Genomic DNA, 20,066 nt, shown 5'->3' on the forward strand with positions numbered 1-20,066 from the left:
ACTGCAAGGTATTCTGCTGTTAGTTACTCTAGTCATCTTGGAAAAACTACTGCATTTCAGTTTCATGTTTTAGACTAATATAAGTTACTCTGAGCTTATACAGAAAGGATTGTTTCTTAGATATCATACCAACACTCTCAGCTATAAATGGCATTATGTGGTGTAGCTGAAACATACGTAGTATCATGGCATAGGACTTGGCAAGAGTAGATTCCTATGAGACTGCCTTTCAAGGAAAGTAGAGGAGGACTATCTGTGTTTAATGTATGAAGATAAAAAGACTCAGCAGCAAAATGCCCTGGGAGAAAAAATTAGGTGATAAATAGGGATATTAAGCTGTCAGAACCACTGAAGCAGCCCTTGGGAGGTGATCTTTCAGCTGTTACACTTTTATATGTGAATACGGTGCTAGGGGTTAGGCACAGCCTTTGGGCTTAAAAGAACAAAATCCTTAGCCCTCGAATGCTTATGTCATTAAGATGTAGTGCTGAAGCCATTCATACTTTTTTCCACTTGAATTTTCACAGGGACACGTGCACATATAGACACACTTGTATACATTTACACTCATATAAACTTTATATAGTGTTGAAAACAATATAACATTGACTCGCTGTCACTGGACCAACAATTGAATTTGAAACATAGTTATCTTTTTAGAAAAAGTACCTTTCAGTCACTGAATAACAAACATGAAATTAGAGCTTTTCTCTTTCAGTAATGTGTACTGGGCAAGTTACTGAATAAGCTAGTGGGGGGGTGGTTGTGTGTGGGGGGGGGGTTGTGTGTTTGGGGGAAAGTTTCAGTCTTCGGAAGAAGTAACAACTGCTATGTTTAGGCTCTATTATTTAAAATTTGATTTGAAATGTATTAAATCTTCAGCTGGGGTTTATTTGTCTGCAAGCAAATGCCTTTCTGAAGATGTGATGCAACAAATATTGCAGACGGTTGAGCCTTCAGAGCATCACACACTTGGCCGCACTATGTTTGAGGCAAACTAGCCCTGAATGGTTTAAATAATGTTTTTGCTCTCCCTGCTTGAGTAACCAGTGTAAATATCCATATTCTCCATTTTCTTGTCTCTGCAATGTTTTAGTTTTAGCTAGTAACAGGAAACAATAAGCTGCTGTCTGCTGTTGGCAAAGGTAGCTCCTCTGCCTAGATGTGTACAGTAGTTATCATCACTTAAATGAAAGATATTAAGAGTTTCAGAGCCTTGCTGAAAGATAAAAATAGCAGAAACAAGGTATAGATTTACTTTGGTCTCTTTTAGCAAGGAAAAAGGGATTTTTTTTTTAATGTAATCCAAGAGTTCTGAGCTTGTTAGTGCAAGTTTTTTTTTGTTTGTTTTTGTTTTTTTAATATTTATGGATTGAATGCTGTTTTCAGAGGTGTTGGTATTTCAGAGTATATGGCATTACTGTCAGGACCTTGGATTTTTCTTGGCTTTAGAGAAGGCTCGGGGACTTGGAAGCCCCAGCTATGGGAGGAAAGGTAAAAGCTAGCAGCCTTTTCAGTGAAGCTTCCCTTTGAGTGAAAAAGAGCTTTGGATGGAAAATGCCTCATCAGTGGGGGAGGGAATTCCTCTAATAAGGAAATAAAAAAAAAACAACCATTAAACAGTAATTTACTTACAAAAAAAAAAAAAGTTGGTGTGAAAGTGGAAGGGATGGGTAAAAAACTTGACTTTGAAGAAAAAGTGACTACTGATTTCCATTGCTATCTCAGTAACCCTTTCTTCACATGCAGCAAATGGAGGCTGGTGAAGAACTGTTACTAGTAACTGGTGTTACTGGTATTGAATGGGGTATGTGAAGGGTGTGTTCTGGCACTGGAAATGTTTCCAGCCATACAACACTGGGAAGCTTTCATTTTCTGCTCAGTTTGGGGGCACAAAAATGGGGCATGTTTGCTGCCACTTTGGTGTCACTTGATGGAGCAATTGTATCTGACAGAATAGGAGCTGGTGCAATTATGTGTGGACTGTGCGTTTCAAAAAAAAAAAGAAGTGTGGGGGTTGAGGAGCATGGCTGTTTGCTAGTAGTTAATGTAGACTCTTAACATACAAAATGCGAAAAATCCATTGTGGGGTTTTGGTGTTTCTTCAGGTGCGTGAGGCGCAGCCCTGCCAGAAGCAGCTCTGGCCACAGGCAGCGGTGGGAAGGAAGCGGCCAGCGCTGCCTGGCCGGTGCCTCTGTCCTGGCAGTGCTGTGCTTCTGCCCCCACCTGGAGTTTCTCGCTGGAACAGGCCTGCGCACAGCCAGCGGCCTGTGTTGAAAGCTGCTGCATGGGGACAGCAGAGCTGTTGGGATTTTCTGGCAGAGGGAACTGAGCAGGAGATTCTCCAGAAGTTTCTGGACCTGTGAAGGTAAAAGGAGAGAGTCCTCCTACCTGTGGTGGGTACTGAGTAAATATTTAGCCCTAGAAGCATGAAAGTTTGGGAAGAATAGTGAGAGATGAATCTGGTTATGGCAGAACCCAAACTTGGGCAGAAACTCAGGTGGGGCCAGTGGGAAGTTGCCTCTTTGTGGAGGGTGGGGTAAGGAGGAGGCTGAACTCTCCTACAGAGAAGGAAACCAGGGGGATGCCCACCCTCTTCTCGGAGGGTGGCATCCATGCACTGACAGAGGTAAGCGTAAGCCCACTGTGGTGAGAAGGGGTATGCTACAGCATCTGCCTAGTGGATATCTTCCTGCCATTGGCAATGTTCACTTTTAAAAGGCTACTTTGTGTTTTTTTTCCATGTTAATAATAGCCACTGCCAAGGGTAGTCTTCTAGCTGCAGGACCAGCTTCCTCTGTCCGGTTAGAGCACAAGGAGTCTGGGGCTGACCACAGGGCCTGCAGTAACTGGAAGAGCTGGGATGCAGAGGTGTTAACACAACATGTGTCTGTCTGTGTGTATATGGGCGCGTGTGTGTGTGTGTGTGTGTATGAAGATGGAGGGGTAGGGGGTGGGGATACCTGAACGACAAAAAGCTGGGACTATGTGGGCAGCACAGTTTTGACTCAGGTTTCAAGTGGTCTTAGGAGCCAGGAAGACCTCTGTCCTGCCAGTGTGGTCTGCACAGGTAATATGAGGGGGGTGGGGGGACTGAACCAGGCCACAAATTGTGTTTAAGGAAACAATTTCCTCTTTTTCCCCCTGCAAAAGCTGGAGGAAAAAAACAACTTCTCCATCAACAAACTCTCAATCACTTAGGCTTAAGAGAAACTACATTCTTTAAGCCCAGGTTTAAATGTTTCTAAAGGCATCACAACACTTCTGCTACAGTATTCTTTCTCTGCTCCTACATGGGCTATGTAGAAACTGTAACACTAAAGTGGCTAAATAAAGCCAAATAAAAGTTTAATCAATTCTGGAACTGACTGCAAACATTATCCTTGTAGTGCTATAATGTCAATGGTTTTGACCTGGGCCACTGTTCAGGTGTCTTCCTCAGTAGTGGTTTTTAGGTTGTGGGTTTATTTTGGTTTTTGTTCTGTGTTGGTTTTTTTTCTTCCTTGTTGCCAGTACTGCTGAAATCTCCGATCACAGTTTAACTGTGTTTTGTTCTAGATAGATGTGTGTGCTGATGTTTTCCCAGGCAAAGTCTTTCAGCAGGCAACTAGTTTGCCAGGAAAAGACAGTTTACACATTTGTGCAAGTCTAAAAAGGGTTATTGCATACCAGTGAAAGCATAAAGAGATTCTTCAAGCATAAATGAACATCTCTCACTTCCTGGAGCAAGTGCAGAGAAAGTTTACTTGTTTGTGAAACAGGCTCTGCTTGAGAGATGCACATTCTGCCTTTTTTAATGTGTGCAAGGTAAGGGTGACTATAAATGGTAAATATATTTTTCTGAAAGTATTAAAAAAAATTAATGGATTAAAATGGACCAACATCATTTCTTCTTATGCAAAAAGAGTGTTCCTAAAAGGAGATTCTCACTTCTGAGAATTTTTTTACTTTCATGGTAAGTATCAGTATGTAGCATTTAACAACTCACTAGTTTCCAAAAATGACTACTACACTATTGCAGAGGAAGAAGGCATTGTTCTAGCTGGACCTATGGTGTGCGAGTTTCTCTTGGTTTATTATTTTGTTTATTTTACTGGTTAATAGTATCCCCATAATTTTTGAAATTGGAAAAGGTGTATCTGTTAAGGATTTGTGCTTTAATTAAAGATTCTCAGGCAGGTGAGTTTTTTTTTTTTTTAAACAGAACGTATGTTATGAGTTGAAGTGTCAAAGAAGTTACTTATACAAATATTATGTCTTCTGTTCTGGGTTTTTTAGAATGCTGGAAATAAAAGTGAGAAAAAAAGTTTTTGATTATTATCTTTAATTTTACACAATTCATGTTTACAATTCTTACTATTCAATATTTGGTATAAAACCAGATACAATATGCAGTATTTTCAACTGAGACACAAATGCATATTGAACTACTTAATAATACAAGATAATACGAAGCTTTATCTTAAAAATACCTTCAGCAAAATAAACTCCCATTCTGTCACTCAATCCAAGTTAAAAAAATATGATTAGAAATATACAATTTAAAAATAATCAAGATGAACAGTACTGATCAGTCAAATTTTAGAACTTGATAGTCTGTACATGAGTTTATACAAGACAAACAGTCTGCAAACCATTAATATAAAAACTGCAGTGCAACAAACCACTGATATCACTCCTTTTTTTCCATTTAATGCATGAGTCTACAAATCTTAATTTTTGTTTTTAAAACAGCAGCACTTCCTCTATTATCTAACTGGGGCAAAAGGACAAGGTCTGGGCTTAACTTCTGTGCAAGTTACTGATGCTGTGATGGAATCCAGCAGTTATTTGACCCAAGATACTATACCATTTGAATATGTCACATACTTTAGAGTAAGAGAACAAGGGAGAATCTGTCTCTCCTACAAATTTGAACAGAGGAGGAGGAATTAAAAGGTTAACCAAAACTACTAACTGATGACAGCAGAAATAACTTACTTCCTTCAGCAACTCCATGCTATACCTCCAAAGCAGCTGCTAACACACATTCCCTTTGGCATACAGTATTTCACAACTCAAGACAGACCTAGAAGCAAAGGACTTCCTCACCCATGCCCACTCTTTATAATTGTACTAAGACAGCTTTGGTGCAGTGTAATAAAAATGCAAGGCAAAGTATTAACTCAAAAGTGCAAATTAGGCAATACCATTAGGTGGGACTATAAGGTAATGGGTTAGTTTTCCATATAAGGCTGTTTGGAGAATTCAAATGCAAAATGCCAGTTGATGTTCATGTGTTTCTGGTAAGACGGACAGTGGTGGAAATGGTAGCCTGGAACACATTCATGCAGTTTTGCAAACATGCAGTTTTGGTTTAGCTACAGTTGCTACTGTAGTTAGTGTTTCTTATGCATTTCTTAATGCAAATTTATTTCTGATGTTCTGATAAACCTGGAAGTGCTAATGGTTCTGCTGGTTACTTAAAATGTGCTGTTGGTTTTTCCTTTTTTCCTCCCAATGTTCACTTTTTGGATAGGTATGTGGAAGGGGTGTGGAATAACCTGATTATTTGCAGGTAAAAATACAGATACTCAGACTTAGTTTCAGAACAAGAAAAGCATACTTATTGGAGATACTATTTTTTAACTCATTTGATCCAAATATGATATTTGTTACTTCTGTATCCAATATTTGTAAGTATCACAGTATTATAAATCGCTTGCTCTCAGTTAGCAGAAATTCTACATATCAAAGCAGCAGCAGAGGAAGGGCAAGCCAAAGGCTATAAATCTTACTAAATCTTTCTTGTTTTGACTCTCATCCTCCCACCTTACTGGTTTTATCCTTTCCTTCTGCCTATTAAGACTTGTCAGCAAGTTCACTGACAATTTCCAAGATAAGAATTTTTAACAACAACTACATAGATTTACTTTTACACAACATACCTACTATTATGGTCACCTACAGATCAGCTTTTGGGACAAATGGCTCATTAAAAAAAAAAAAAAACACCAAGAAGCTTTAATCCAATAGCAGGGTGAATTCTGTCCCTTTCTTTTAGGTGCTTCTTGTAAATACTAAGAGGAAAACAGGAAGTATTTTGGTTCCAAGTCTCCCTGGTTCTTTATTTTTTCACATCATATAAGTAAGTCTTTTGTGTTTTCTTTGTATTCATATTTGCAAAATTAAAGAGAATCCAAATTCAAAGATCCTACCTGTAACCTTGCATGTATTCCACACCCTGTTCACCTTCCAACTCATGATGTTTTGCCTAATCAAAGAGGTGTATTAAAGCCAGTGTGTGGTTCTCATATTTTTTTAAGAAATTAAGATTCCTATTAGCAGGCTGGTGGTTTTTGAATGCCAATATATATGTATATTGGAACTAGTCACTGAACTTGCCTGCTTACATTCATAGAAAGAAAATCTCCCCCCTTGAAGAAGTTGTTTATATCTATCTTTAAAAACTAAGATAGTAGTCTATTGCTAAAACATTTCAGATCTCTCCATTTCTACTCCTCTCTAATATGACTATCACCAAATTATTACATAAGTGTATTCTACTTAAGGGTATGTGGTAACAGATCTAGTCTGAGGGATATGCAGATATAAACTTAAAGTTGGCAGACAAGGATTCATTGTTGAAGAGTAAGCCTGCAGCTTTCACAAGGTGAAAAAGGGTAGGGAAAAAATGCTGCCAGTGTTTGAAGGAGTCTCAGAGCAGGAGAAAATTTAAGTCTCAACAGATGATTGCTCTAAAAACTACATTGCTTTTTAACAGAGGTAAGCTGTAGTTTTTGAAGTGTTAATCAGATGTTAAAAACTTGTTTTGAAATAGTTAGTTCATTTTAACATGATGGACTATACCTGCCCCTGAGTTCCACTACCAGTTTCAGTGGTCCTGCAATCTTATTTTCCCTTTTTTGTGCATTGCACTCATTAGCGTCTCAAAGGAAGCTAACAGTGACATCCAATGTTATCAAATGTACCAATAAAACCTGGGAAAAATTCTTACCTTTTAGGTATAGTAAAGAGTTTCAGCAAAAACACTTGTAAATAGGAAAGGAAATAGTAATGACATTTCAATATGATAGCACTGCTTTAAACGGTAAACTGTCCCCCCCCCCTTTACAATCATACCAGATTTAAAGCAATTACAACTAGTTAAAACAGCCATTGGCTGTAAACAACTAAAACCCTATTACTACTAAAAACAAGTTAATTGCTTTTAGTTAAGTTTAAAAAAGAAAACAAACAACTCTTGAAAATAAAGCGCTCTTTGGTAGATGATAATTACTTTATATACTCAACATGACAGCTTCATAAAAAAGCTTCATACAAAATAAAATAGGACAGCCAATTAATACAGGAGAGTACCCACACTATAAGAATAAAAACTTTGCAGTTGAGTTTCACTCTCTATTGGAGACCTCCGTTCAAGCCCAATCTGAATGGACAACACAGATTTAAATATTTTAAAAGCTCCCACCTTCTTTTCACTTCTGGTGGTCAGCAACTAAGTGATTGCCATCACAATTTATAAACATGCATCATATGTATGAGCAAGCCCTCTTTATAATAGAGAGCTTAGGTACTTACACCTGAGTCTAAATTTACACAGTTAGATTTTGTTGGTTTTGTTTGAGGAAGTGTTTAGCACATTAGGAAGCTGTCTATTAAGCCTGTTGACAGTTCATTTTATTCTACAAATCAGACAAGATTTTCTGTTTAATCTTTGCTGAAAAATGGAGCATCTTCTTTTTTGAATTGCATTAAGTCCTTTCTAGTGATATCCCTTTCATTCCTGAATATTCTCTTCAACACTGGTTGCTTATTTGAAATTTAACGCAATACTGTTCTAGTCCTTGGGACGGATTGGCTGCTGAAATGATAAAACATATATTTGAGGAAAAAAGTTAAATATATTCTCAAAAGTCAGTATTTCAAGCAAACATTTCTGGCAATGTAAAATAAGCCAACAATACTTCAAAGAAAGAAACAGAATACAAACTTCACTGCATTCAAGAACAAAGCAGTTATCAGTTGTAAAGAAAGCACAGATTGGTCTGATTACAGACAATACGAGAAAAGGTTCAGTTTCATACAGAAAAGCAACAGAGGATTCAAAGTACCATAATTTCATTAAGCGCATTTGCTGTAAAGCATTCCTTTTCCTTCTCTCCCTCTGAGGTATCAGACTGTAGGAAAAGTAGAAAGAATAGTAAAGAAATATTAATTTTTTTAAAGCTGGATTTAGATTACACATAGACAAAGCTCTGAAATGCTGCAGGCACTTTTCAGTTAAACAAGGGAGCAGAAGGCTGCTTTACAATTCCCAGCAATGCAAAAGCATAGATTATCAAGGTGTATTCCTCTTTGTTAGTTTTTCTGATATACCTCTCTAGCTAAAAGAAGTAAAGGAAGCTACACAATACAGTTTTCATACATTTTTCCTCTTTCTCCCAGAGTAACAACCGATTCTTCTTTTTCTGTAAAAACCTAACCTCCATTCCACTGAGTACCACTACCTACCAAAATCCCATCACGGAAGTCCCATTTCTAATCAGTTACTTGTTACAGACACAATCCTAATTTTGTAGTGTGCAATAACAAAAGAAAGACTTTCATTTGTGTCGTATTGTGATTCAGTTGGTTTGGAGATTTGCTGGGTATCTATGGGAAAGGGAACACCCTGTTGTCTGGGACACACAGGTTTCCCTTTCCAGCACAGATGTGGGTTTGCTATGTCTCTCTCCTGATCCAGCTGTAGGAAGGAGGATGCTATACCAATCTTCCAAGTGTTTTGTGATTGAACTGGACAATGCTTGTTTATGCTAAGGGCGAAGATTTGGGGATTCTACTTCCATCCTATTCACTTTCCAGCTGAGATAACACATTGTTTTATCTACTACAAGTGGTTAAATAGCAAGAACATGAAGAGGAAAAAAAGGAGAGGAAGTAATACATTTGTTCTTAGAGTGATCTGGTACATGTATATTGTCAAATTACAAACTCTGACTTCTCAGTAAGTAGCGTATTTACAAGGCACACATCTTAACTGGAGAAACAAGATTTAGATAAAGGGCATCCACAGAAAAAGATTATGGAGAATGCTCTAGTAATGTGACTTTCTGCAGTTCAATGATAGTACTGTTTCAGTCGCAAGACATTATGTATTATGTTCACTGGTGCTATCCTTCTCAGATGGCAGCTGACATCTAGATATGTTCTGTAAAGGAAATGCAGTGAACATTATGAATGGGATTGAAACTCCCCAAGATCCCTTTGCAAAACCAGAAGAGTATTTTAGCTGTAAAAAGCTGTTTTGGCTGGAGATAAGATTCATTCTGGATACATTCTGTCTGGGGGATGAAATGGCAAATGAACTCTGGATTATATTGCACTAGGAAGGATCACAAATGTAATTTAGCTACAGTAAGACATGACTAAAAGGAGCTACAGCATCAACAAATGAGATGATTCATGTAAAAATACTGAAAGATGATTCCACTGGAACACATCAGACAAAAAGTAAAAGAATGAGGGTAGATGGTAATGTCAGAAGTTTGGAGAAGGCAATAGGGTCCTGAAGAGAGAGAGACATTGAGTTAGGGCAAGATCTCAACTTTCTAACAATAAATATAGGTATTCTCTTCTACCTTGCACTACATTTGAATGGGAATAAATCAGTTTGAACACTATAAGGTTACACAAAGTGAATACACATCAGGAAATTTGAATAAACCTCAGAGAAAAAGAGAGAGAAAAAGCTAGGCTTAAAAAAAAATGGAGTGAGGTTTTGTCAAATACCACAGGGAAAAAAAAAGAACACCAATAGGATAATAGGAAGGCACTGCATTATTAAGTCCATGAAACTGTACAGTCATGCTCAAACACTCTTAACAAGCACCTGCAACCAATTAGTCCTCTCAGATGAGAAGATATTAAAAACTCTAGGACTGTGACATAACTATTTAAGACAACCTTGCTGACAGGACCAAGCATAAATTGACTGAAATAATTGTTTTATCTCAAAAGTCGGAAAAAGAAACAGTATATGAAATGAAATTTGGGATAGAAGTTTTAGAAAATACATTAAAATATCACATACTTTATGAAGCTTGAGATCATTCAAAACACGATCCCTGGTCCTCAGTCATAAATGTGGCAATACACCTGAAGGATTTCTTTTAAAGTATTTGAAATCTTCCATGAAATTAATTACAGGGATGTTGTTTCCTCCTAAGAATAGGTATTCTCATCTTTCACAACACAAACATCCACTCCAAAATGCATTTTCCAGGAACTGACCATGTCTGTTCAATGACACATGTGCATGTATACAGCTACCAAGAGTTGCAAGGAGCTTAAAACTGGGAGAGGCATGAAGAAAAAGAAGAGCAGCCAGAATCACAGCAGTCAGTCTGGGCCAAAAATTGACATGGTAAAAACAATGCGAAAAGGAGACAGATCAAGAAAATGCTCATAAATACTCAAGGTTCTAGTAAAACATGTATTTCAGGAAAAAGAGGGGTTTTTTTACATATTGTTATATGAATCAAGAGGTAACTTATATAGCTGCTTTTGAAAATTCTTTGACTAGCATATCCCTACAGGCTGCTATTAAATACAGTGTTTCCACTGCCCAGTAGAGAGGACTTTTCCTAACTCCTGTTATCTTCAAAATAAGATAAGGACAGAGGAAAGAAAAGCTAGGGGGCGGGGGGGGGGGGGGGGAGCATATTTGCCACCTTTTAGCCTCCTCAGCAAAAAGAAGTTTCTCTTCAGCACCTGACAGACCTGTTTGAAATATTTTCACTATAAGCACAAGACAAATTCTTGTCATTTGTAACCACTGGAAATTGCTCAGAAATTGTTTTACACCATTTCATTTAAAGTAGGGCTTAAATCTGCTTAACTGGCATTTGCCAGTTTAGTATAGCTTTTCTGTAGCATACTGATGTCTGCACACATGAAAGCAAGACAACACCAGGAAGGAAATAATGGCGTTTTTATTCTTCTAATCTAGGACTGCAAACAAAGATTAAAGCTAGACCCTCAGGCTCTTCTTTGGTAATGCCTGGGAGATCTGACCTGCAGGGTAAGAGAGCTTTAGAGGCGCATGTGTGCGCACACACAGCCACCCACCAGCATCTGCAGAAGCAATACGCTTGCAGCATGGCTATATGCTTCCTGGCCAAAAAGCACTTTCAGTCATGCACAAATCCATCCAGTTTTAAATTTCCTTAAGCTTTACAACACAGGTTTAGTTTAGATTTCTAACTGCTCTTTCACTGCAAAATCTCATACCAATATATACATTCACATCTTATACACTTCACCTTTCCAATATCCACAGCCAGACTGTTCTATCTCCTGCATTTCAGTAGTCCATCTAATTCCTCTTGGTTTTGATTTAAAGTATTAATACTTTATTCAATACTGTGAGCCACTTTTCATCCTCTTATTCCAGGCAGGAATTTGGTAAAGTATAGCTTTGCATTATCTGAATTCCTCACCCTTCAGTAATTCTTACTAACATTAGAAATCACCATATAAAATTCTGAAAGTTGAAAGACTCAGCAACATAAAAAAATGACATGAGATTTAAAGCTCCAGATATTCCTAGTACATGACATAAAACAGATGAGTGTCACTTGCTTCTCCTTACTAGGAGAACGTGTTGAACTGGGGCAAAAGCCCCTTGCAGCAATGGATACACCCACTCAAAGTATTTATCTAGAGAATGGTGTCTGGATCTTTAAAGAGGGTAACTCTCACCTTTTTAAACTGTTTGTTCTTGCAGCAGACCTGGTAGTTCTTTTAGTAATGTCTGTACAGTCAGAAATGCTAGGTTCAGAGGTTTTAGTTTTCTGAACACTGGACTGTAGAATTACTCTGAAAAGAGTAGGAAAAAAGAAAGATTACAAAACCTGAAAACTTCTAGAAAACCAGTGAAAAGAGGATATCACAGTCGCAGCATAGCTAACAAGTATCATGTGGCTTTCCACTAATCATTCCAAAAAGCAAACTGTTCTGCCTGAAGCATGTAGCTTTCTCTTTATAATGCCCTTGTAAAAATTAAGTTAATGCAAGTTGTTTTATTATAATTTTTTTCCCCTTTCAAAAAACAGATTAAATAATAGTCTGGGATTTTCTTTTAGGTGTCTGGAAGACAAAAAAAACATATAAAACGCATATTTTAAGGATATTGTAACAAAAGGAAAAAAAGAGCAAATCTGAAGGATGCAACAAAAACAAATGTTATTTTCCAGACTGACCTAAAAAGGAATTTAAAAAACAAAATACAAAAAAAAAGTAATTCAGTTCCTGAGGACCAGGGTCTAAATGTCCCACTATCAACCATGAAAGATTCCCTTGAAATACAGTAAGCTGGGAAAAACATTGAATGCGCCAACATAGAGCATTTTGCTCTAACAGAGAATGATCACACCACACTTAAAACCCAGCTTCACACCCCGGCTGTGCTCAACAGCTTCTCTAGAGTGATGTATTGATTACTTCCTAAAAAGGTGGACAAACCGATCCTAGTGTCAGCATGACTAATGAAAGAACTAGAGATTGTGAAATGCAAATAAATCAATGTTTTTAGCCACTAGCCAACTGATTTGTATGGAGATAACATCTTTTGTATTCTTATATACTTGTAGTAAAATTATCAAACTAAGGAGATAAAAGTGATGACAGGTCAATGGTGTCCACAGATATCTATTTACTGCAACATCTTATAGGTCTATTCTCTAGTCATTCTATCAGTGTAAGCTTCCAACTATAAACATATTCATCATTTAAGACATTCATGTAATTTAGAAATTCATTCTTTTTCCTCATGCAGAGTTATTAGCACTCTAATTTTCAGCAGCTTCACTGAGTCCATCTGTGTCAGCAGATTGTATTAGATTGAAAATCAAAGCCTTCATTAAGTTATATGAACTTTAGTTTGGTTGCTTAATACTCTGAAAAAGACTGTTTTCAAAGAATTCTAGATATGAACATAATGTGGAATTTCAGAGCAAGGAGGTGGACTGGCATACAAGGAGGAAAAAAGAAAGTCAGTATTTTCAAAACAGATTCCCCTTTCAAAAGGCAATTACTGAAAGCAGAATCAAAAAAATCCCCCAAAACAAAAAACCCTAAGCTATCACTGTTTTATATGGGTCTGATACTAGAACTAGTGACAGAAAGAATCCTCAAATGTGTCTGATGTAACACAATTTCATTTAAAATCCATTCTGTACTGTATTCCTCCATTCTGCATCAGTAAAGCTGATCAGTAACCTTGCTTACCACCTACTTTTAGATTGTTCAGGAAACAGGTGACTACAGAACCACAAAGCTGAAGTATTTTAAACTTCTATTTGAACAAATCTCTTAATATTTCAGACTTGCAAAATCTTGCAACTTAATCTGTAAGAAGTCCAAACTAAACAATCTTCTCTTCCTCCAAGATCATATAAGACTGCTGTTGCAAGGACTACTATAAGGCAAGGTTAGTTTTACTGTAAACACAACACAGACAAAATTGGAGGAACATAAACGTATTTAACTTAGTCAGCTATTTGTGAAGCTGAAAACCAAATAACAGATACCTTCAAAATTGTAGAATGCTTCAATAGACAACATAGGTTCTTCTAACAAAAATCTATGGTAACCAGCAAAATAGTTGAAAACATTGAAGTTCACTTTATATCTTCTATTGCTGTTATGAAGCAATTCTAACAAGTTTTAATATTAACAATTCACTTTTCACTGGCATGATTGTCATACAACATGAACAGATTCCGGGCTCTTGCATTTTGAATTAAGCTTTGGAAATAATACCAACAGCGAAAGAGCCTGGTGTTGTATCTTTTATCTGTGCCACCAGCAACTTTGAGGACTGAATGTAAGGATACAAAGCCTGCTAACCCTGTCATATTTAGTCATTGAAATATGCATATAACCAAATCATGTCACATGCTGGTTTATTACTGCTTGTGGAAACAGAAATATGGAAGAAACATATTTTCTCCTTAAATTTAACACTAAATATGTGCTAAGAGGCACAAGCAATCTCTTTTCTTGTGACTCCCATTCCTCTAATACTGCTTCACTACAGAGAAAGCTGTAGAATTTTTGCAATATCTGACTCAATAAGGCAAGGTACAGGAAATTTGTCAAACTTTACAATCCTTCTATTTTACACTCACTACATGGAGAAATATACAGAAATTAAGCTACATATTTGTCCTGGAAATCAGCAGCATTTTCAAACATAGCAAACACCAGATCCAAATCAAAATAATTTGTCTTCATAAAGTCTTGATTCTTCTTGGCTTTTACACTTTCCAAGGTTACATGTTTTAAAAAATAAATAAAAATTTAGTGAATATTTATATATAAATTTAAATATATAAAATTGACTTCGAAAACTAAATGTATATATAAAATTATATACTAAATTTTATATATATATATATATATATATATATATATATATATAAAACAAAGCAAATATTATTGGAGCTTGATCTAATCGTTTCTCTTACAGGTGTGCATTCTTCCCATACACTAGAAGTGCAGAAAGGATGTCAAGTTCACAGGGCTTAATCCCCCATAGCCATCTAATATGAACTAAAATATTACAGAGTGTTTGATATCCTCTTGCAAAAACACTTGTTGACATAATACAGAGATTTAAATAAAGGTCCTTTTATTTTGTGTTCAGAGCAAATGAAGAAATTAAAAAAAGTTCTAAATGGGAAGGTGACTAATAAAAACAGTCACCATATACAATTCCACTGTTCCAGCCACAACATCCTCCTCTTAGCACTGCTGTATTAACCAAAGTGTAGGGAGAGAAGGAGCTGGTTTACAGGTCAGCTAAGAGTCAGCTTTGAGCACGGCAGAACCTTTAATGTCACTTGCTCTTTAGTTGTCCCGGCATTTTTACTTGTAAGTGATATAAAACACCACACAGCTACCCCAAGAGTAAAGACTAACTGAAATCCCTGTTAACAAAACATGACCACTTTGCTGAATGATCAAATAGGGACGTTTAAATCATACTAAAATTCCATCCTTGCAAGGCTTGTAGCACCTCAGGGAAGACAGACAAGTTCCCATTTATACCTGTGTCTGATGCAGCATCACAACTAAACACCCAGAGCTGCCCTCTGGCCTAACAATGTTAGCTTAGGAGCAGCTACAGTGCCACCAGAGCCTTTAAAGAATGTTATTCCACACATTTATAAGGTAAATTAAGCGAAGAAACAAGGCTTAATATATGGAATTTTCATCTAACACACAATTAGACTAGTAGCCTCACTTTATAGCAGTGGCTAGGTTCTGTGATGAACATAAGATGAGGCCACAGTAGAGGAAATTTTCCTAAAATCTTATCATTCTCCAAATCCCACATTATATTAGAGAAGGATGAGATCCTTAGGACACGTACCTTACTGCTTTGTAATTGTGCAAGTAAAATAACATGTCATGTTGTTCAACTGAACAACCAGAAATGCCAGTAGAAAGAAAACCTTTCTGCATATTGGATACCCTATCTTAATGAGATATGATTAAAACAAACAAAAAACAAACAAAAAAATGCAGAAAATCTCCTGAATGCATGCTACAAGATACCATAATATGTACACTACTAAAATAGGTAATCCAGTATCCCAAGAATTTTTCATTTCCAGTTAATCTGTAATAGAAGCATCACTTAGTAGTTCTGAACCTAACACATTCCCCAGACACCATACTGATTCATACACTCCTTTCTTATTCAATCCAATATACTGGTCTTCAAACACATCAAAACCTGCTTAACTGGAACAGTGTTCAGGTCAGAGGAACTACTAAACAGTTTCACAAGTTTGTTTCATCAATTAACTCGGGGAGGGGTGGGGGTGAATAAGAGGGACGTGACACAAAAATCCTAACACCACAACCCAAGACAAAACCCACAAACACTAAAAACCTGGAAAGCCAACAAGATAATATGCTCTGGAGGGAAATAAATGCATATAAAAAGTTTTTACACTGTATGATAATCAGTCCTGGATATAAGGCGGCAGCACCAGTATCTCAATTGCTTATATTACGATGAATTTAGCAACACCAAACAGTCTTTTTTTCTTTCCTTCTACCAAGGGAGTTTTTAGATAGAACACAGAAATGTTGAAAGGAAGGAAGACAGTTCAGTGAAATTCATCTTACAGTTCAGGAAAACAAACTGATTTTTAGAAAGGAAAGATTGTTTCATTTTTTGAACAGTGTTTTAAGTTTTGTTCTTTAGTCTGTGTTTAGAAATCTGATGTTTGAATTCTATAATATATTGAGACAAAAGCTACTGCTAAATTCAGTGTGAAACTTGGGAAACAAGCCTCTTGTCTAAATATGTTCTTTGTCAAAAAGCTAGGTACCTATGAGAAAAGAACCCAACCGATCTTTAAGTCTTTCTTTTTTCCTAAAAAAACACAAAACAAAAACAAACAAACAAACGAAGAAACCCCCAAAAGAACTAGATGATCTCAGCTAAAGTTAACAGGATAATTAAATTGCCCACAAGTTCCCCAATTCTCATTTTTGGTTATTACATCATTTACTTTAGAGGAATAGTTCTATACTTTTTAGAGGTGTGGACAATAAAAAGTTGCAAGGCCGAAGAGAAAGACAGGAATTCTTAGCTTTAAAGTTCTAGCAGGGAGAAGGCCTTTTCTTACTTATCACTCTGATGTAAAACACTTTCTGACCAATTTCTTTTTCCATCTGAGAGCACTGACATTTCAAGCATGCTCCCACAGTAATCATTTTGCTTGTTAGCAATCTAGAAGAAAGAGAAAACAAACAAACAAAAAACCCTAAAACACCACAGAGGTAGGGCAGCAAAGAGAAAGAGAAAGGAGAGTTTGGTTTGCCAGGCAGTTTTGTGTACTGCTGAAGTTTTATTTGGCCAAAAGATGAAAGTCACCATTTGATGAAAACATAACACTTCTTAAGTGGAGGCTAGGCACAGCAATCTGTGCAGCCACTGCCAAAAGCAAGGGGGAAGAAAAAGTGGAAATGGTACTCAAGGAACTAATACGTTTGTAATGATTTAATCAGCTCCTGAATCTAAGTAAAAGAAAGAAGGGATTAAACTAATCTCATAAACCCTATGAAAAACAATTAAGAACAAAAGAAGATGAAGCCAGATTGCCTAGGTGAAGAAGTATTATGTGTGCTTTGACCAACCTGCATTGTCTTCCATTACGATAGGGAAAAAAAAACCCAAACCAAAAAACACATTTGTCATGCTTTAATGCCTCTTATGGCATAATAATATAATATCTTAGCAAAAACCAAAGACCTACTGACATTTCTGAGAAGTTCTAATTCCTGGTTTATCACATGGGTAAAACCATCCTTTTGGAAACTAAGCACCTTTGCAAGTTAATGAATTTTGAAGTAAGACTGGATTTAACTTCTTCATTTGCAATATGCAAGGACAAGATCAATTTTAAAACACTATTCTTTCCTTTTTACAAATATAACTGATTATTTGCAAGAGCAAACAGAAAAGAAAGGCTTCAAAATTATGAAGTATCCTAATTATAAATGCTCTGCACCTTTTGTATTGCAAGCCAGCCATAAAAATCACTGTTATTCCAAATCATATATACAAAAAGCCAAAAGTGCGAGAGAGTGAAATTTACTCTTGCAACAAAGCCGGTCAGAAACATGATATGACAGCATGCATTTATGAGACATACTAGACAGAAAGCGTGAGCTATTGTAGAGAAATGGAATGGGACACTTACACAGTGGCTCTCTCTCAGGGGGTCCTGATGGTTACTATGTTCTTAAACCATCTAGACAGAATAGCAGGCTGGGAAGAAGGGAGCCACATACAATCCACCAGATGACAATGCTACACAGTGTAGACACCAGCATAGCTAGGAGCCATCTAAAAAAGGGGTTGGAGGGGGAGGAAAAGATGAACAAAAATTCAAAAGCAAAAGCTACTGGTGCATTTTAGCTTGTTTTAAGTTCTTTAAAAGCGTATTGCTCTATAATCTTTGCCAAGCATTTTCTCATTTCCTGTGGCTGTAACAGGTCCATGCAACCACAACTTGTCAAATATTCTATCTGTGTGTTACTGGAATCAACATAAAGCAACTTTTCTGACATCCTCACTGAAGTCTTCTAAAGTAAGTCTATACCGCTCCTTCGAAAATAAATGCACTCTAGAGCAGCGTATCTCTGACCACTTGTTGCCATCTCTTATTTAAGAATGCAGTTTGATCAGCCTGTGTTCACAGATTCTACTTCACTATCTTGTGTTTTAATACTAAAACATTAAATCAGAGCCAGATTGGTTTTTCTAAGAACAAACAAACAATTTATGCAAAACTTCCAGATGGCGAGGCTATATTACCTTCCTGTATTCAAAATAGCAAAAAATAATTCAGTAATCCCTTTGCCAAAGGTGCAGCATATTGCTAATTAGAACATATATATAGAAAGCATCCATTCATCAAGACAGAGAATTTATACAGCCAACTTCAGTAAACATTAACAAATGTTTAACACAAATCCCTTGTGACTTAAACAGAGTAATGCCTCTAGCTCTCACCAGCTTAGAAATCTGTTTCTGTTTTTCTGTTTCACTAGATAAAATTCATAATTTTCACAGCATGAGTCCTTTTTTTTTTTTTTTTTTTTTTTTTAAAGAGTCTGAACTAAAAGGAAAAGAGACTGACAGCTATTCAGGTAGGGAAGATTCCTAACTCAAGTAAGGCAGCTAATATATCTAGTGGTATTTTGTTTTAGGAATAATAACTCAAAGAGTGTGAAAAGTTATACATTTTTCACCAAATTATTTCAGTACAAGCTGCGAACTACACAAATATTTTGGGAGAAGAAGAGGAGGGCAGTTTAAACTCCCCGTGAAAATATAATCCAGAGAATTTTTCTTCTAGACACAATGCATACTCTGGAAGACTACTATAAGCTCTAGTTTATTTATTTTAATTCTACAGAAATACAAACTAGCTAGTTGCTTTAATTAAAGCAGTGATGCAGAATGTTTCATGAATTTTAACAGTTGATAGACTTTCTGCATATTAACACAATGGCTATGAATAGACCGTATCTTACAGTCAGTATTTTTCTGAGGAACATACAGTAAATTAAGTCGTTCACAAACTGCATTAAGTGACTTAAAGTACCATTTAGGAAAAAGAATTTTGAAGTAGAAACTAAGGCTATGTGCAAGTTGGCTGCTTTTCACTGTACTGTTGGAAGGAACTAAGGTGGTGTATTTTGTTTATTTCAGTTCAATATGGGCTTTGGTCCAAATATGTTCTTTGTCATACAACTGCCTGTGTAAATGATGAGAATGAACAAAAAAGACTTTTAAAAACAAACACAGAATTCATATGTCTTTAGAAACCTTCATACATTGCTCCATATCCCTGCACCCCATATCCCTGCACCTTCAGTGTATATGTACTACATACCTCTTGCTTTTCTAAAGGTCAGGCAATGCTGTATGTCTTCTGTAGAATCTGTCTTTTGTTGCTGGTGGTGGTGGGTTTTTTTTCCCCCTGTTGTAAGCATAGCTACTGCAATGTAATACTCAGTAAAAGAAAGGTTTGGTCTAAAAATAAAATAAAATAAAAAAGGCCAGCAGCTAGCTATGAGCTTTGGAGCCTCATCCACTATAGAAAGACAGCTTAATAAAACCCAGGTTGCCTTTGGTCTGTAATTCTGGAGTTGCGTTACTTGCTAAAATCTGACAGCGGGAGTCATTCATTACCCAGCAATCAAAAGAAATCCCAGATATATCTTGCAAGTCTTGTATTCTCTTGTAGCGTATGTAAGGCCAGCCAGAAAATTATTCTACCTGCAGTTGCTGCAAGCTACAACAGATGTGAAGGTGACTATGAACTTTCTTTTACAGGTGGTGTTGCATTACTTACCCAACAAAGAAAGAGACTGGCATACCAAGCTCCCTGATAGAACTGCACTCCTTTTGAATTTATTTAGTGAAATACTGCTATTCCCTGCCTTCCAGATCTACCAGTCATTCTCCTAAA

The 20,066-nt window shown here is 36.7% G+C and overlaps 1 protein-coding gene across 1 annotated transcript in view; it reads right to left on the reverse strand.

Annotated features, from left to right (window-relative positions):
- Positions 1 to 4,343: 4,343 nt before the first annotated feature.
- The window catches only part of CDC14B (cell division cycle 14B), a 46,228-nt gene continuing 30,505 nt past the window's right edge, over positions 4,344 to 20,066 (reverse strand). Inside the window, exons 13-14 of the mRNA XM_067315948.1 lie at positions 11,764 to 11,880; positions 4,344 to 7,864 (exon numbers count right to left, since the gene is read on the reverse strand). Coding sequence (XP_067172049.1) covers positions 7,825 to 7,864; positions 11,764 to 11,880 — 157 coding nt within the window. The 3' untranslated portion in view covers positions 4,344 to 7,824. The remainder of the gene's footprint in view (positions 7,865 to 11,763; positions 11,881 to 20,066) is intronic.

This window comes from Apteryx mantelli, chromosome Z (genome assembly GCF_036417845.1).
Source record: "Apteryx mantelli isolate bAptMan1 chromosome Z, bAptMan1.hap1, whole genome shotgun sequence".
Taxonomy (NCBI): Eukaryota; Metazoa; Chordata; class Aves; order Apterygiformes; family Apterygidae; genus Apteryx; species Apteryx mantelli.